The sequence below is a fragment of the Bos taurus genome, chromosome X, assembly GCF_002263795.3.
Source record: "Bos taurus isolate L1 Dominette 01449 registration number 42190680 breed Hereford chromosome X, ARS-UCD2.0, whole genome shotgun sequence".
NCBI classification, from domain to species: domain Eukaryota; kingdom Metazoa; phylum Chordata; class Mammalia; order Artiodactyla; family Bovidae; genus Bos; species Bos taurus.
Window position 1 is genome coordinate 32,652,903 of NC_037357.1, and position 10,900 is coordinate 32,663,802.

Genomic DNA, 10,900 nt, shown 5'->3' on the forward strand with positions numbered 1-10,900 from the left:
TATTTCCTCAGGCCTGGGCCCAGTCCTCTGGGCTTGGTTCCTTCTTCAAAATAAACATAACAAATTACAGTGCTTCTGTTCAAGGATATAAGGCCCAAATCATTCATTCTGCATCTTCATGGATGAAGGTTTCAGATATGTCTGAAAACATGGGCAAAATTTCTCACTGTCATGTTTAGTGATAGCAACTAATTTTCAACAAGCCAAGGTTTCCTGTGACCTTACAATGGATAAGTCCAGAAGATACCTAAAGACATCACATGATGTCATCCAAAAGACACCTCAACATTTGAAAATTCTAATATAACTTGAAAATACGCATATGTTTTCCTGCAGTGACAGTAAAGTTCTTGTAGCATCAGAAATGCACATGCTGGGTCTCTTTTCTCTGATAAAATAGTCATCAAACTGATAAAGATTCCATTCTCAAACTTCTTGAGCTCTCTGAACATTTCAGCTCTCTAGACTGTCCCCGTGCTTAAGACACAATATGTCTTTGCAAGGAAAATGCCAGCAAGGACCATCCATACAGTTTGTGCTTTGTGTCTTGTGGTCAATACACTTCCCCTCAAATTTCAGTAAGCAACTGGGGGACTCCTTGTTGACCGGAAGCCTAACAGTGCTAAACCGTATGGATCATGTCCACCTGGCTCCTTCTGTCCTAGCCTATGAGTAGAAACAGCCAGAGTGTGGTGGTAGTGTTTTTGTGATTGTGCTTTTTTCTTTTCTTTTCTTTTCTGTGTTATTTGCCCATTTCCTCCTCATGATAATGTGTGATTAAAAACAAAAAAAAAGCTCTTTCAAATGCCTTACAGCCTGTGTTATGGCCTGTGTCTGCACAGTATAAAGTAAAGCAGAAGGTGATGACACTGACTCCTGGTCCCTAATCATCCCAGTTAGCTTTGCCATAACAATTTGGACCCATTGAGATAACAATGAAGCTTCCACTTCCTCAGACCTTGTCTGAGGTCCCAAAGTGCTGAACTGTGACATGATAGTTTTCAGTCTTCTGGGCCATCTTGGTAACAGAACTGGTTGCTGCAGGCTTGATCTGGTGCATACATGTACAATTCCCTATGAAGAAGGAAGAAAATGCCAGACGAACCCAGCAGCAGCCAGGTCCCCTCCATGGCCTCCACAGACCATGTAGCTCAGCCCAGAGTGAGGCCTCCTCATCTCCTGTTTCCTCCTCCCCACTGATGCCTTTGATGGACAATTTATGTGTCTTTGGGGGGCATTTCATAAATATGCCCCCAACTGTCTCATATTTCTTCCAAGAAATAAGTACATATTTTGCTTTACTTAGTGGTCAGGAGAGGAGATTACTATTTGTTTGAAACGGATAGTGAAGAAGAGGAAGAGAAAGAATAAAAAAAGGAAGATGAAGAGCCCCCCGAAGGTCAGCTTTCCAGCTAACTATGGGGATAAGGATGTCACAGCCTTGGTTGGTTGAAGAGGTTTTCTTTCTGACAGACCTTGACCACAGGCCTCAACTTCCTCTGTCGTGTTAATGCATGGTAGCTCTCAGAGGTTCTAGTTCACATCTGAAGTCACATGGTTCTCACTGTCCTGTCCTGCCGCTTGCTGTAAGCATTGCAATTGTTACTGCCAGAATTCCTGCAACGGCACTGGTCCAGCCAGCTGTTCATTTACATAAGAAATTTCTGATACTCTAAACAAAATTAAGGCTGCCCTGGGTGTACTTCCTTTCAAACTTTGGATCACTTGAGTGGACTTCTAGTTCCATAGGTGAAATAGGTAACCATGAAAATAAAATCCTCACTTTGTTTTAAACACTGTCATTTCGAATTTTGCAAATCAGATCCCTTTGTACTTCTAAAGATTTTAGACTGTATTAAAATCATGAAAACCTCCAGCCCAGTTTTGATGTTCTCAGTTTAAATTCGTCTCTTTTTCAGAACCTGCCATATCATTTTCGGTGACATGAGTCACCAGCCTAGTACTATGTATCCAGCAATTATATCATCAGTGTTTGTTAAAGATGTGGGCTTGTCATTAGAGTTACATATGTGATGAAAACTCAGATTTCCATTCAGTTCAGTTCAGTTCAGTTGCTCAGTCGTGTCCAACTCTTTGCAACCCCATGAACCACAGCACTCCAGGCTGCCAGAGTCTACCCAAACCCATGTCGATTGACTCGGTGATGCCATCCAACCATCTCATCCTCTGTCGTCCCCTTCTCCTCCTGCCCTCGATATTTCCTAGCATTAGGGTCTTTTCAAATGAGCCAACTCTTCACATCAGGTGGCCAAAGTATTGGAGTTTCAGCTTCAACATCAGTCCTTCCAATGAACACCCAGGACTGATCTCTTTTAGGATGGACAGGTTGGATCTCCTTGCAGTCCAAGGGACTCTCAAGAGTCTTGTCCAACACCACCATTCAAAAGCATCAATTCTTCAGCATTCAGCTTTCTTTATAGTCCAGCTCTCACATCCATACATGACTACTGGAAAAACCATAGCCTTGACTAGACAGACCTTTGATGACAAAGTAATGTCTCTGCTTTTTAATATGCTGTCTAGGTTGGTCATAACCTTCCTTCCAAGGAGTAATCATGTTTTAATTTCATGGCTGCAGTCACCATCTGCAGTGATTTTGGAGCCCAGAAAAGTAAAGTTAGCCACTGTTTCCACTGTTTCCCCATCTATTTCCCATGAAGTGATGAGACCGGATGCCATGATCTTTGTTTTCTGAATGTTGAGCTTTAAGCCAACTTTTTCACTCTCCTCTTTCACTTTCATCAAGAGGCTCTTTAGTTCTTCTTCACTTTCTGCCATAAGGGTAGTGTCATCTGCATATGTGAGGTTATTGATATTTCTCCTGGCAATCTTGATTCCAGCTTGTACTTCTTCCAGTCCAGCATTTCTCATGATGTACTCTGCATGTAAGTTAAATAAGCAGGGTGACAATATACAGCCTTGACATACTCCTTTTCATATTTGGAACCAGTCTGTTGTTCCATGTGCAGTTCTAACTGTTGCTTCCTGACCTGCATACATGTTTCTCAAGATGCAGGTCAGGTGGTCTGGTATTCCCATCTCTTTCAGAATTTTCCACAGTTTATTGTGATCCACACAGTCAAAGGCTTTGGCATAGTCAATAAAGCAGCTGCTGCTGCTGCTAAGTCACTTCAGTTGTGTCCAACTCTGTGCGACCCCATAGACAGCAGCCCACCAGGCTCTGCCGTCCCTGGGATTCTCCAGGCAAGAATACTCGAGTGGGTTGCCATTTCCTTCTCCAATGCATGAAAGTGAAAAGTGAAAGTGAAGTCGTTCCGTCATGTCTAACTCTTCACGACTCCATGGACTGAAGCCTACCAGGCCCCTGGGTCCATGGAGTTTTCCAGGCAAGAGTACTGGAGTGGGTTGCCATTGCCTTCTCCGCAATAAAGCAGAAGTACATGCTTTTCTGGAACTCTGTTGCTTTTTCAGTGATCCAGTGGATGTTGGCAATTTGGTCTCTGGTTCCTCTTCCTTTTCTAAAACCAGCTTGAACATCTGTAAGTTCACAGTTCACGTATTGCTCGAGCCTGACTTGGAGAATTTTGAGCATTACTTTACTAGTGTGTGAGATGCGTGCAATTGTATGGTAGTTTGAGCATTCTTTGGCATTACCGTTCTTTGGGATTGGAATGAAAGCTGACCTTTTCCAGTCCTCTGGCCACTGCTGAGTTTTCCAAATTTGCTGACATATTGAACGCAGCACTTTCACAGCATCATCTTTCAGGATTTGAAATAGCTCAACTGGAATTCCATCACCTCCATGCACTAGCTTTGTTCGTAGTGATGCTTCCTAAGGCCCACTTGACTTCACATTCCAGGATGTCTGGCTCTAGTTAAGTGATCACACGATCATGATTATCTGGGTCGTGAAGATCTTTTTTGTACAGGACCCCACAGGAACTCATAGTGAGCAGGGTGGCTGCTCCCTCCACCCCAAGAGTAGAGGAGGCCTAGAGAGATGCAGCCTCCCTGCCTCAGCCCCAGAGAGCTGAGCCTCCACCATGCCCTAGGCCGTGCCTGGGTCCTGAAGGTCTTCCTCGTGCTTGCTTGGCTTGCTCAGCTCAATCATCTCTACCACAAGCGTGATGCCCAGGATCAAGCCACAGACAGGAGTGAGGCAGGCGACACCTGGGGACCATGGGCCTCGGCTGAGAATCGTACCTGGGAATGGTCTGAGATAGGCCACTTAAAAGTCTCCTCTTGAGGGGTCCCCTCAGTCCTCCATCAGGGTCCTCACCTAAACTCCTTCAGAACCTAAGAATCTGCCCTCCAATCTCTGAAGCCCCGCACCTTATATCACGTCTCCAATGTCCTTGAGATCGTGTGCTCATGCAGCCACCAGAGTCGCCCCAGGCTGACAACAGGTTCCTGGACCTGTGGGGTTCCCTGTGTCCTCCCTCAAGGTCCTCATCTTGAGCCCTGGCAGGTCTGGGGATGCCCCTTTTGTTGACCAGAGGCAAGACCCTCACACCAAGCCATTACTTCACTGAGACCCCAAAGGGAAGTCTGTGGGCATGACATCAGGGCTCCATGCCCAGGGTTTCCCAGAGCTGAGATGATGCCCCTGGCCATCCTCAACCCTCCTTCTGCTCTTCACTTTAACTCTCAGCAGGTCTGGGTACTACCCTCTCACCCTGACTTTTCTCCCCTTAAAATCAGGCCCACCCCAGCCAGGACCCCTGAGAGGCAAGCAGGAGTAGGGGGCTCATTACCTCAACCCTGCCAGGGTCTCCCAGGGCTGAGAGCAGTGATGATCTGGATGTCCTGGGGCCCCGGAGCCCCCGTCAGGATTCTATCTTGACTCCTAGCACAGCTGGGCTCCTTCACTCTGCTGACCTGAACCCGGGCACCTGACCCAGGCCCTCACTTCTTCCCTCCCATCGGGATCAGTGAGTGACGTTACATCTGGACACCACACCCCATGGTGCCCCAGGGCTGTCAGGAGGGCCACACATGCATCCCCTGGGGACCCTCAGCCTCCACTGGTCCTCACCTCGAGTCTCCACAGGACGTGGGCCCCTCCCTCTGCCCACCTGTGACTGCACTCCAAAGACCAAGCTTCTGAATCCCTGAATTCACTGAGGAAGTAAGGGTGCTTGGGGTCTCAGCCTGATGGCCCAGACTGGGGCACCCAGGAGACCCAGTAGGGGTGGAGTTGTATTCTATGGGGCTCTCTGGTCTGGGGTTCCTGGACCCCCTCATTGTCTCTCAGGAGGGGCCTCCTTAACCCTTGAGAGAAGGCTGCAGTCCCAGCACAGATGCTGGATGGGGGGCTTCTGCACCCATGACAGTCAGGGAGCGCAGGTAACTACTCACCTTCCCATGGGGGCCCCTCAGCAGTCACCAGACTTTGTAAACTTTTGTATTAAACATGTTTTAGCCAAAGAGGGTGAGGAGTGGCAGGCGAGTTAGCAAGAATTCAGCAGCTTAGAGATGGCGTTGGCTGCTCATAGTGACTTCACACTCCTCCTCTGTGGGGTATCCCCAGGGTCATCTGGTGACTCTTCCACTGGTCGGCATGGATGCCTCTCCACGGGCCCTGCTTCTGCTGAGTGGCCAGAGGGGCTCTTGGAGGCCAAAAACTCCTTTGTTTTGGGTTCTAAGTCCTCACTGGTTGGGCGACCTTAGACTCTTCTACCAGAAAGGAGAGACATTCGGGGGGAGGGTGGGTGGCTGACCCGCCCTGCCCCTGGGGCCCCTGAGGGCCAAGGACTCAGCCTCACTGCAGTCCAGCCCAGCCCCCATGATGGCCTGGCAGCCCCCAGCCCCCCTAGAACCCCCCAGAGCACTACTCAGAGGCCAGAGGTGCTGCCTGAGTGAGACTTGGGCATCCCCAGGTTTGCTGAGGGCAGGGGCATGCAGAGATCATCGTCTGGGGGGTTTGCATGGGGCCTCAGGAGGCCCCCTGGCTGGGACCTCAGACCCTGGAGATGGGGACCTTCCCTCCCTTTTCAGAGGCTCAGCGGATGGCTGAGCACCTTGCTGCCCATTCACAGGCCTTGTTTGTGGAGTTGCGTGTGAACAAAACCAAGGTCATGGTGTCTCATCAGCCTCCCCTGCCAGTTTGTAGCTTGATTCATCCCAGGGCATTTCCTCATGACAGTTCCCACAGAGTCCTAGGCGGTTCCTCCTGCAGAGAGTTGGCACTCCAGAGGACCACCAGGTTTGCTCATCATAGGCTAAACCTTGTTTCTGTCATCCAGAAATCAAACTCTTCCAGCCTTCCCACCTCCTCCGTTTGGCCATGGCACCTCCCTTTGTGAAACGACAGATCAAGGGAGCCCAGAGGATGAAAGAGCCACTGAGGACCCAAGATGAGCACTGGGCCGAGGGAGGCTCGGGCAGAGCTGGTGGGAAGGGAGTTGGCCGTGGATCACCAGCTCCCCGGGGTCTGCCCAGTTGGGCCTCCAGGGTCACCCTTGCCTAGTTGGAGCACTTGTGACACAGGGCCCCTCTCTGAGACACCCTATCTGGTTGAATTGCATTTCCACTCTCCTAGACACTGTTGCCTGTGTGGCCCCGGGGACAGAACTAATTCTGTGCCTCTGGAGCTGCCTGGCTTCTCCTCTGGTGACCTGGGCACGCCTGGGGCTCAAGACAGTTTGACTTTCCAGGGCCAGCCCATCAAGTCCCTGCTCCATCCCTACACTCCTGTGTGACCTTAGGCTGCTGCCTCTGCCCAGCCCAGGAAGACCCATGCTTAGTCCCTTCATTCTGCAGCTATCAGTCAGAATCTACCAAGGGCTGAGTGGTGGGAGTGAAGTACCACATGAGTCTCTTGATGTCAGGCAGCCTTGACTTTGTAAATAAAAGTTGCCTTTTGTGACAAGCAGATGACTTGAGATTGCAATCTGAACATCTTCACTTTCTGTATAGATTTACAGGTAAGCAGGTGCCACACATGCTGAGGTTTCTGGGAATGTGGTTTTAAAAATAGCAGCATCTGCATGTGATTCCAGGTCAGGAGGCATATGGAAGTCAAGACAAAAAAATCGAATGAAACCTTCTGAAAAGTTAAGGTGTTCCCCAGGCAGTGAACCTTTGTAATGGGCTGTGTTTTGTCTTGGAAGTGAGCAGCCTGGTCGGGCATCACAGCAGCTCAGTGCTGGGGCTGACAGAGCCCTGGCCTTCACCGCCCCGAGTCCTTTCTCAGGGGCCTCCTCTGCCTGCACCAGACTGCCAACAAGGGAGACCTGGCCTTCCGGTTCCAGTGGACTGGTGTGTGCGCTCTCTCTCTCCTGACCTTAGAGCCCTTGTCTCTGCAGTGCAACCCTGGAGGGCTATTTGCTATGCTCCTCAGGACAAACACTCTTTTAAGAGAGAGCATGTTATAAACTGGACACCCCAGTGAGCAGAGGGTGCTGAGGTGTGACACCCTTAGAGTGCTCAGCTGAAAAAGGAAAAGAGAAAGGAGAAAATGTCACCAGATGCAGGCCCTGCAATGAAGCCAAACCTTGGGCCTGCTGTCCAGACACCAGTGAGCCCCCAGACTAAACACCCACAGACCTCGGCCAGGGACCACGGGCTCCAGCCCTGTGCGTCTCAGGACAGGAAGGGCTCTTTTGGGGCCCCCGACAAGGGGAGGCTTAATTTCTCCTCATCTGTCAAGTGAGGAGCCTGCTGGACAGTGTCCCTGTTTCTATGAAGCCACTCTGCCAGGCTCTTGTCCAGCCCTTGATAGGTCTTTTCAATGAGTGGGTGCAGAGCATCTGAGGGGCTTCCCTGGGTGTGTACGAGGTACCTGCTTTGTGCCGGGGGTGGGCGGCCATCTGTCTTACCTTCCTGAGCGAGCAGCTGCCTGAGGGGACTCACATGCTCAGCCAGGCCCAGGATGGAGGCGCTGAAGAAGTGTGCCGGGCGGGAAATCCCTCGTGTTTTCAGGCTCCTTATTGCCATGCAGTGTTCTGACCACAGGGCCGCCTCTATCTGTCTGAATAGGGTGCATATTTGGGGTCCTCTTGGGGTGCACCTGAAGGCTGTGGGGATTACTGGAAAGAATGCCTGGAGATTATGGGGAAGAGGGGCTGCCTAAGCAGTAATAGAAGGGGTTCCGTGCCTGAGCCACGATTGGGAATCCAGATGGTGCACAGAGGCACCAGCATGGCCACTGGGAGCTGCCCAGGGAGCAGGCTGAAAATCTGGGTGGGCACAGTGGTGGGGCCAACCACCACCACAGTAGGAGCCATCTGGGCAGGAGGCCAGGTGAAGCAGACTCACGGGCCCTTGATGGGCAGGGCCACCTCCATCAGGACAGGGATTAGAGAAACTGGAGCCTGTGTGCACTCGGGCTGCCAGGCATCAGGACCCATCAAGTGGTTAGGGACTTCCATCCCAGACCAGCAGCAGGGCGGCATAGGTCCCAGCCAGGGCGGTGATGGGGGCGAGTTCCAGGTGGCCTGCGTTTTCCTGGGCACCCTCAGGGCAGGATGACAGGCCGGCCTGTGGCTGCATGGTGCTGGATGCAGGAGGGACACCCAGGGCTACCAGCCTGCCCTCCACCTGCCAAGACACAGACTTAATGCCCCCTCTACTCTTCATCTTCCCAAGGAGGTGTGGGCTGTCTCTCTTAAAAAGGGGACTGTAGCAGAACTGTAATGGGGTTCACCAAGAGAGAGAGAATAGCAAAATCCGAGTCTCAAAAGGCTTACTGAAACCAGCACCCTCCTAGCTAGGCCCCTGGGTGCCCTCACCCAGCCACCCCCAGGCCTCATGGAGAAAGTGGGACCCTGTCCCACAGGACTCGGTGTCCCAGCTTGCCCATCCTCAAGACTCAGTAATTCATCATCTCTCGACCTTGGAAAATGACAGAGTGGCCCAAGAGTATCCGCACAAGGCCCAGAGAGGGGACTTGGCATTTGCAGCAGGCAGACTGCAGAAGCTTCCCTGCTTTCTATACAGGTGTTGACCCCTGGCCTGCACTTCCTCGGCTGACCAGGACACTTCCCAGGAAAGGACCTGTGCTTCCCTGCACTAAACTTCTGTTCTACAGTTATGGGAGTCATGTGCTTAGTCACTCAGTCATGTGCGACTCTTTGGGACCCCATGGACAGTAGCGCGCCAGGCTCCTCTGTCTGTGGGGATTCTCCTGGCAAGAATACTGGAGTGGGTTGCCGTGCCCTCCAGGAGATCTTCCCAAACCAGGGATCGACTCCAGGTCTCCCGCGTTCCAGGCAGATTCTTTCTGGTCTTAGCCGTGAGGGAGTCATGGGGGTACACAAACCCCTCTCCCTGCCTGCCTCCACCCTGGGCCCATTTTTGCCCTGGCTGGAGGAGAGGAAGGTCCAGCATTTGAGCAGTGTCATCTCTTTCCCCGATGTGACTGCGATCTAAGGGCCCATGGGTCAGCGGTACAGAGTGACACCTGGCCCCTGGGTATCCTGACCTGATCCCTACTGTGCATTCAGCTTACCTGCAGCATCTCACACAGACATCCCCACCGGAGAAAGAGAGGAGGGGCAGTGACTTCTTTGCACTGAGAATGCTCAGGCTCTCCCCCTCACAACTCGCCAACACAGCACTGGCAGCTCTGGCAGTCATGCCAGTCCCCAGTCCTATCTTTACATACAGCTTTCCCTGCAGGCCGGCCACCGTCCCCGGCGGCCCTGAGGTTTGGACCCACCCCACCCCCAGGGCCCAGCAGGTACTCCCCTGCCCTTACCTTGCTCAGGACACAGACAGGTGGCTCATCCGTGAGCAGGGTGGTCAGGCAGAGGGAGGTGAGCACATCCTGGCACTCTTTGCTGAATCCATACAGGCTAAGCTGACGGAAAAAGCCCTTCATGAGGTCTGTCTCAAATACCTTGTCTGAGCCCACCCTCTCCAAAATGTTCTCGAAGAGCTCCTCACTGATGCCTATGCAAGTGCCATCTTCCTCCCACCAGATGGACACAAAGTGGTGACTGTTGACGATGGTCCTCAGCTTCCTGAGAAAGGGGAGGGAGAGGAGGCTGCCCTCTCCCCGAGGCAGGGCACCACACTCGGTGTGCAGCCTCTTCAACAAAGGCTCTTCCCCCAAAGCCTAAAAAGTGCTCTCTTCCAGCAGCAGCCTGAAGCTGCAGTGGCCCGTGGGCACGAGCTGGGCCAGGACGGCTGAAAGGTCCACAGGGAGGGGCGCATCTCCCTGAGCCGAGGGCCAGAGGCCCTGTGTTTGGAAGAAAGGGAGACTCCCCAAAGCCGGGCACCCCATCCATCACGGGGCCCTCCTTGTCCATAGCCACACAGAGGGTGGTGTGTCCCTCCTTGGAAATGGGACAGTGCAGTGGCCAGGAGCAGTCCAGGCTCACAAGGGTGCTTGGCCCCTCACCAAAGGCCTCTGCTTCCTCAGGGCTGACATCACAAGGCAGCCATTAAGTGAACTAATAAAGGGCTGGCTGCACCCAGGTTGGTCAGCATGTCAGCCTCCTGGTCCACGCTCATCATGGCAGCAGGCACCATGACACTTGTGCATGGGTGTGAAGTTTCAGGCTGAGCACTCATACAAACCGGGCATGGCCTTCTGGTCCTGGAGCCCTGAGGCCAGGGAGACACGCACCGACAGACGTGTGACCCTCAAAGTCAGCCCCTCCTCTGTGTTCATAGGTGCCTTGAGGGTTCGGCATGGCACCCTTGTGCTCAAGCACAGCCATGTCCTAGGTGGGGGTCCACGGTCAAGGGTACAGCCACCTGGCCCTCTGTGCACTGTCCCTGGCTGGGAATCCAGTCCCCTACTCAAGCCCCTGCTGCAGGAGCGGCCACCGGCCTACAACCTGCCACCAGTCTGCAGGAGCCCCAGGATGGGGGCTGTGGAGGTGACGGGTGAGATCCTGGGGACACAGAAGGAGGACAGGCCACCATCCTCTGGGCTCTGCAGCCTGCCCATGTCCACCCCAGGCCAGCC

At 52.6% G+C, this 10,900-nt stretch overlaps 1 protein-coding gene across 1 annotated transcript; it reads right to left on the bottom strand.

Annotated features, from left to right (window-relative positions):
* Positions 1–8,340: 8,340 nt before the first annotated feature.
* Positions 8,341–10,458, bottom strand: LOC112445006 (uncharacterized). The gene is made up of 4 exons (XM_059883823.1): positions 10,401–10,458; positions 9,590–10,029; positions 9,245–9,350; positions 8,341–8,621 (listed from the first exon to the last, which is right to left on the bottom strand). The coding sequence occupies exons 1-4, from the start codon at positions 10,456–10,458 to the stop codon at positions 8,341–8,343; spliced, it is 885 nt and encodes a 294-aa protein (XP_059739806.1).
* Between the last annotated feature and the right edge of the window lie 442 nt (positions 10,459–10,900).